Source organism: Octopus bimaculoides, chromosome 27 (assembly GCF_046866305.1).
Source record: "Octopus bimaculoides isolate indiv1 chromosome 27, ASM4686630v1, whole genome shotgun sequence".
Classification (NCBI taxonomy): Eukaryota; Metazoa; Mollusca; class Cephalopoda; order Octopoda; family Octopodidae; genus Octopus; species Octopus bimaculoides.
The window spans coordinates 5,336,683-5,345,303 of record NC_142954.1 but is presented as its reverse complement, the minus strand read 5'-3'; the positions used below and the strand labels follow the sequence as shown (position 1 = coordinate 5,345,303).

Genomic DNA, 8,621 nt, shown 5'->3' with positions numbered 1-8,621 from the left:
GACCGGTTTCGAATTTTAACCATCTTACCGACTGTCTATTTCTCATCAGCCTGATTTGTAATGGAACCATAATCATCAGAACCCCATACAAAGTTGCCCACCGCCATAGGTGCGCGTGTATATGGTTCTGCTAATTACAGCTTAATGGTGAAATTCAAAAGTCTTCGTTTTGGCGCGCTAATTCCAGGAATATGTCTGCAGAGAATATTTACTGCGTCGCATATATCCAGTATGAGAACTCGATATATATATTTGATTTGCAAGACTTTTGTGTTTTTAAACTGGCAATATGACCATCCCCAAGTACAACACACACACACGCACGCACACACACACACACACACACACACACACACACACACACACACACACACACACACACACATATATATATATATTGGGTTGGCAACTAAGTTCCCGCCGTTTTTTAAAATTAAAATTTTTCAAAAGGTTTAATAAAGAATAACAACTAATTAATCAATAATGTATTCACCCTTGTTGTTTACAACTTCTTCCCATCGTTCAACAAGATTTTCAACACTTCGTTGGTAGAAATCACCCGATTTCGAGTCGAAAAATTGATCCAACCAAGCTCTCAATTCTGCAACAGTATTGAACGAAACTCGGCGCATAGAATTTGAAAGAGATCGAAAGAGATGGAAATCCATTGGTGCCAAATCAGGAGAGTACGGCGGATATGGTAGCACTTCCCAGCCACGCGTTTGAAGGGCTTCCTTGGTCATATTGGTGATATGATGGCGGGTGTTGTCGTACAGCAGATGAACTCCGTGCTGCCGATTAGGTCTTTTCTCTTGAATAGCCGTGTTGAGTCATTCCATTGCCGCGAGTTGACCAAAGCCTTGTGAGTGGATTTGGTCGACGGAAACTGAAAGAACCCCGTCGTATATATGTATAAATACATGTATGTGTGTGTATGTGAAAGAGGGTTGGTGACCTTGACGTGTGTATGTGTAGGTGTGAGGACGTGAGGCTGGGAAGTGGTCAGTGCTAGTGTGTGCGTGGTGGTATGATGTGATGTGTTGTGTGGTGTGGTGGTGTGGTGGTGTGTGGTGTATGGTGTTCGGAGGTGAGGGAGGCGAGAGTGGGGAGAGCAAAGGTGGGGGTAGAGGTGGGGTATGTGGGGTATATATATATGAATGCAAGTATGTATATGCATGGAGGCATGTATTTAAGTCTATGTGTGAATATATATGACTGAGTGTGTATAAAGTATGTATGTATTATAATGTTGAAATAGATTTTAAGCTGAGGTAACGTCAACTAAAAGTAAGTTACCTGGTAATCTTTGGTCTTATATGTATCCAATATTTTTGGAGATACAAGTCCCTTCTTCAGGGTTAAAAATGAGCTGTCCTTGGTAAGATGTTTCTTGTCGGAGATAAAATAATTTCATGATTATATTTGAATTTTCAAGTGTTTCTCTTCTTGAAAATTCAAATATAATCATAGAATTATTTTATCTCCGACAAAAAACATCTTACCAAGGACAGCTCCTTTTTAACCCTGAAGAAGGGACTTTTTCTCCCGAAATATTGGATACATATAAGACCAAAGATTACCAGGTAACTTACTTTTAGTTGACGTTACCTCATCTTATAATCTATTTGCCTTGTTTGACCTTTTACATCTTTCAACATTATATTCCATATACAATGCTTCAAGCAAACTATAAAATCTTATTATGTATGTATTATATCGGATCACAATTTAGTGCTACAAGAAATATGCGTAACCTCATACTTAGCGTTGAATGATTCGTTTCTTGGTGACTTAACCGGTAAAACGACCATCCCTTCTTTACTGAAAAGATGACAAACAATCAATTATGTTTGTGTATGTATTGAATGAATGTACTGAAGGAAGAACAAGAGTTGAGGGTTGGACGAAGGTGGTTATAGGCTGGGAGGAAAGGTAGAGATGTGTAGGGGAGATTTAGCGATCAGGTGTGAAATTCTAGTTTTTTTTTTTTTTTGTAATCGTCTCTTTGTGGAAAACCCAAGAAGACGTTGTGACAGAAAAGAGTCGGCAGAAAAAGGGGACATGAAACGAAATCGTTATTATCTGACTATGTATGTATGTATGTATGCGTGTGTGTGTGTGTGTGTGTGTGTGTGTGTGTGTGTGTGTGTGTGTGTGTGTGTGTGTGTGTGGTTGTTTAGGTCGAAATGAAGCCGAATTTTGCTTAGTAATAGTCACTCCTCCCCACTCCTCAACTAGCAACGCTCCACTTAACATTTCAGTAAACATTTTCAGCGATTTCTCTTTGGCTACTTCGCGTACGCGGGTCTTTAATAAGTTAGAGGTAGCGATGGTGGTGGTGGTGGTGGTGGTGGTGGTGGTGGTGGTAGGGATGGTGGTGGTGGTGGTGGTGGTGAGGGTGATGGAGGATAGTGTTAGGGTGCCACCCTGCTTAGAAATATGTTCATATATTTGTCGAAAGATGTGAGTGTATGGGGGTGTCCTATACCCATACATACACACACACACACACACACACACACTCACACACATATATATATATATATATATATATATATATATATATATATATATATATATATATATATATATATATATATATATATATATGTATATATATATATATATATATATATATTAGTTTATGTATATATTAATATTATCTCAGTTATTTCTTCTTTGTGAAAGAGCTCTCTTGAAACATGCGTAGGAATTAAAGGAACTTTTATTGACATGCGTTTTGCTCCATTTATTATTATTATCTATATATATATATATATATATATATATATATATATATATATATATATATATATATATATATATATATGTATATATATATATGTATATGTATATATATATATATATATATATATATATATATATATATATACATATATATATTACATTCATTTCTACTCTAGGCACAAGGCCCGAAATTTGTGGGGAGGGTGCCCGTCGATTAGATCGACCCTAGTACGCAACTGGTATTTAATTTATCGACCTTCGAAAGGATGAAAAGCAAAGTCGACCTCCGCGGAATTTGAACTCAGAACGTAAAGACAGACGAAATTCCGCCAAGCGTTTCGCCCGGCGTGTGTATGCGTAAGTGTGTATGTGTGTGCGTAAGTGTGTATGTGTATGCGTAAGTGTGTATGTGTGTGCGTATGTGTGTATGTGTGATTTCTCTTGTCCAGTTGTTCTGATTTGTAACTTGTATAGACCACGTGCGTAGAACCTGATCATTATCTGAAGACACCAGGCCGTGTTTTAGAAACCGACTGAGATAATCCTCAATGTGTGAAATTATTAGGTGTTCTACTCTTTTACTCTTTTACTCTTTTACTTGTTTCAGTCATTTGACTGCGGCCATGCTGGAGCATCACCTTTAGTCGAGCAAATCGACCCCAGGACCTATTCTTTGTAAACCTAGTACTTATTCTATCGGTCTCTTTCGCTGAACCGCTAAGTTTCGGGGACGTAAACACACCAGCATCGGTTCTCAAGCGATGTTGGGGGGGGGGGCAAACACAGACACAAACATATACACACACATACATACATATATACATATATACGACGGGCTTCTTTCAGTTTCCGTCTACCAAATCCACTCAGAAGGCTTTGGTCGGCCCGAGGCTATAGTAGAAGACACTTGCCCAAGGCGCCACGCAGTGAGACTGAACCCGGAACCATGTGGTTGGTAAGCAAGCTACTTACCACACAGCCACTCCTACGTAACTATTAGACAAAAAAAAAAAAGTATATGGTATTGTTACGATCGTTTCTAATCGTAACAATTACATTCGTTTCGAATGCCTAGAGATACTATTTCAGCACTATACACATTGATCTGTACATAGGAAATTTATGTAAAACCGCACAATAATTAATTATTTAATCAATTAATTAGTTAGCTTCTACTACTCTCATCTTCTCTTAATGTTATAATGATAGATATTTAAGACTTTCCAACAAATATGCACAATGGTGGAGGTAGAGGTGGATAGAATGAAAGTTACAAACATCAAGCATTTCTTCCGTCAAGATAATTCGGTAGACAGAGATTGTGTCTCCATCTACCGAATAATATACCAGATTACCTTCTTTGACGAGTTTGTATTGAACCGAAGATGCTAAACCGATTATTCATGTCAGGCTGTGATTGTTCTTTTTCTCTTTCTTTCTTTCGCTTTCTCTCTTACTCTCTCTCTCTCTTTCACCCCCTTTCTCACTCTCTCAAACATTCTTTTTTTCTCTCTCTGTCTTTCTCTCTTACTCTCTCCTCTGGATTTTATTGCTTGCAGTTTTGCAGTGCCAAGATTATATCAGTGTACCAAATGACAAATATCTGCCAGTGGCTTCGCATAATTAAATCAATTATCATTATGAATTCGTTAAGTTCTTTCTATTGAGCTAAAACATTTCTGTTTTATTTTTAGTATTATATCATATTTTTAGCTTATTTCCTTAACAAAACTCATTATTCAAAAACTTTTAATCACAGACATTGTTTTAAAATTAAACTCAAGAAAAATATAATGTTATTCAAAGATAATAGACAACTTTAAAGAGGTAAAAAATGACTTCCTATAAAGTTTGCCTTATCAAATAACGAAGTATTTCGTATTTGTCACAATCAGAAGAATACTTAGAAAGGTGAAAGCTAATAGGGGCTGAAACCGGACGTGGTTCCTCCTGATGATGTCTTGAGCTAACTGGATCCTAATCCACCACGGGAAAGTATGTCAGAAGAAAGTAATTCAACAACGCGGGTTGATGAACCGTAAGACGTGTGGCCAGAACCTTCTGGAAAATAACCATAGCGAGGGACATTTCACAGTTGAATTAGAACAGTCACAAACAGTGAAAGAAGACATGCATCCAACACCAGAGCTGAAGACACATCCGAAAGGGGGTGGCCCCGCCGCGTCAAAACGGTAGAGGAGTAGGGGCCGAAACCGGACGTGGTTCCTCCTGATGATGTCTTGAGCTAACTGGATCCTATAAAGGAGCTGTTGTGGTAGCAGACCACGAAACATAGTTGAAATTCCTTCCTAACGCATTGTCGATGCTGCTTAAATTGTAATAAAGTGATTTTAAAAATATTAGTTGTGGAAGGATTCCGCCCCCTCCCCCCCAGACACACACACACACACAAGGTGACTAAAGGTGGACTGACTCATTGTTATAAATTAAAGATCTGTAATTAAAGAACATGCAATAACAGAAGAAAGAAAAATGAAATAGCGAGAGATAGAGGAGAAAGAAAAGAAAGATGAGAGAGAGAGAGAGAGATGTAACTTAATAAATTAAATAAAACTCTATTCAATTTTAAATTCTTTAATACATATTTCGTTTCTTTTTATATTTACAAAAAATTCATTTATCTCCAAACGTGCTTTTCAAATTAGCTGTAACAATGAATTTTTTTATTCACAGTAGTGTTGACGTTTCGCTGTTCTGCACCTCTTCATCAGACGAATGGGTTTCTTCTACGATGTGAGAATCCTGTAACATGTTAGTGTGTTGCTGAATATTTGTAAAAGACAAACATAAGTCAGTTTCGAATACAATATTCACGTTCGCAGGTTTTTGATTATGAAGACTGCGTTAATAATTCTGACCATTGAAAGCAAAATCTAAATACATACATACATACAAACATACATTTTAAAACCTATATATATATATATATATATATATATATATATATATATATATATATATATATATATATATATATATACGCCATGATTAATCGCTGACCAAACACCATTCAATTTTTTTCTCCGTGTTTTTCTCCTTGATTTTTTTCCTTATTTCTTTCTGTTGAAAAGCGTAGCTCGAAACGTTAAAGACTTTCTGTATTCCCGAGCGTCAAACTAATACATCCTTTTGTTGTTTACACCACCTGTCCTCATGTGTTGTTGTTTTTTTTTTCGTACATTCTCCCATATATATATACATATATAGGATTTAAAATGAAACAATGCAAATCGATGGTTTGTACTTGACTATTTGGGGTCAGGATCTTTCATTCAAACATTAGAAACCATCGCCTGGTATTGTTTTGTATAACTCGTATTGGTTTGGCTTAAAGAAAGCTTTTTAAAAATCGTGTATGCATATCAGACGATTGTTTAATACAGTTCATATACATACATGTATGTGTATGCCTATGTATATGTTTATATATGTATATGTGGATGTATATGTGCATATATATATATATATATATATATATATATATATATATATATATATATATATATATATATATATATATATATACGAGTTTTGACAGACATTTATGTAGATATAAAAGAAGGGAACGTGCAAAGGTGTTTATTGTTGTAGCGATCATCGGTTTTTCCAGTGAAGCTAAGATTATAAAGGTTGACATGTTTAGCGTTTATGAGACAATGAGCGTCGTTATTCAATGTGTTTAACAAATGAACCAATCGACCCTGTACAATCATTAATATGCATAGAAACGTATCTATATACGCATGCGTGTGCGTATTTGTGTATGTATAGGTATAGATATATACGTGTATATATGCGTACTTAAATCTATATGACATGTTCATATATACGAACACATATACATATATGTATACACACAAACACACATATACACACATGTATGTATACATCTGTATTTGTGTATCCGTATGCATGCTTAGTTCTTTAGGTATGAATATGTATGTGAGTATGTATGTTTATGAGTATGTGTATGTGTGTCTGTGCGTGTGTGTGTGTGTGTGTGTGTGTGTGTGTGTGTGTGTGTGTGTGTGTGTGTGTGTGTGTGTATGTGTGATTAGTCCCTTCTACCTTACGCCGTCTGTACAGAGATTACACTACTATGCACAACATTGCTTATGCTGTCACACACACACATACATACATACATACATGTACATACATCTGTATATATCTATATATGTGTGTGTGTATGTGTATATATGTATATGTATGTATGTCTATACGCCACACAAAGGAAGGCAACAATATTTCAGATTATATTACCCTAGTAACAGTGAAATATTTCGGAGTGGCGATGATTCCCACCGCACACACTCACACACACTCGCACACACTCGCACACTCACTCACTCTCTCTCTCTCTCTCTCTCTCTCACACACACACACACACACACACACACACACACACACACACACACACACACACACACACACAGAAACACACACTCACGTACAAAATAATCATAGCAAACGAACAGGATGTTCGCCTCAACGGTGACGTCGCTTTTTACTCAAGAAACAGGGAGAAAGAGTGAGAGAAAGTTGGGGCGAAAGAGTACAAGAGTCGCCACCACCCCCTGTCGGAGCATTTAATGTATTTCTCTGCAAATGCGACGCCATCGCCAGATTTCATCACTTCGCTTCTGTCCATGTAACATAGTTAAAAACACTCTACGTTATAGAAAATGTTGTGAATTTCAATAAACCAACCAGATGATCGGAAGTATATAGAAAAGGGGCCATATTCGCCGGACAGTGTCTGCTGTTGGGGGTGCAGAATTACAAAGATCTTTATCACGACAACAAACTCGCCAAGAGCAACCCCGGTTTTCAAGTCGTGTCTGGCTGCAGTTCATAAAGTCATTTCGTGGTTTACAATCTTTCGCGCAACTTCTGACTGTGGAAATATATGTCTTCCGCTCGTGAACGCTCATTACTTCGTAGTAGACTTTCTGTCAAAGAAATAATAGTAATAACAACAGAAATGAGAACTTCAATGATAATAATAATAATAATAATAATAATAATAATAATAATAATAATAATAATAATAATAATAATAATAATAATAATAGAAGAAACTTTCAAAATACAAAGACCTGGAAATAGAGGTAACTCGAATTGGGAATCTAAAAACAGAAAGAATTCCTATCATAGTAGGTGCCTTAGGTATAATAAAAAATATTCAGCTAAATACATAACAAAGACACCAGGACTTACAAATATATATAACATACAGAAAATTGCACTACTGGGCACAGCACACATCCTACGCAAAACACTTTCAATACAGTAACCATAAGAGCACCACAGCAAACCACAGCACATACCCAAGGCACACAGAGCTGCGCTCGGTAGTGAAGTGAAAGCACGTTATAAAAATAAAACTACTGAATAATAATAATAATAATAATAATGATAATAATAATAATAATAATAATAATAATAATAATAATAATAATAATAAAGATCAGTAAATATAAAGACTTGCTAATAGAAATTGAAAAAATGTGGCACCTCAAGGCGACTACCTTACCAGTGATTGTAGGATCTCTAGGAATGATAAAAAAAAAGGCACTGAAACCTATTTGAAAATGATACCAGGCTTACCATCCCTACTGGAAGTGCAAAAAGTCGTGTTAACTGGAACGACTCATGTACTGAGAAGAGCATTATCGCTGTGAAAACAACATCCATTCATGAATTTTTTTTTTTTCTTAAAAACATGTTTTACCTGTGAATTTGCGTGTGTAAACTGGGAATGCCTACAACGAGTTTCTCTGCCCAAGGTGTACGGAAAACACTCGGCGAGAAATGGAAGAAAATTTGAAGAAAGAAGAAAAAAAAACAAC

The 8,621-nt window shown here is 36.2% G+C and overlaps 1 protein-coding gene across 1 annotated transcript in view; it reads right to left on the bottom strand.

The window, feature by feature from the left end:
- Positions 1-5,327: 5,327 nt before the first annotated feature.
- The window catches only part of LOC149130808 (uncharacterized), a 73,553-nt gene continuing 70,259 nt past the window's right edge, over positions 5,328-8,621 (bottom strand). Inside the window, exon 3 of the mRNA XM_089343752.1 lies at positions 5,328-7,721. Within this exon, the coding sequence (XP_089199878.1) occupies positions 7,467-7,721 (255 nt within the window). The 3' untranslated portion in view covers positions 5,328-7,466. The remainder of the gene's footprint in view (positions 7,722-8,621) is intronic.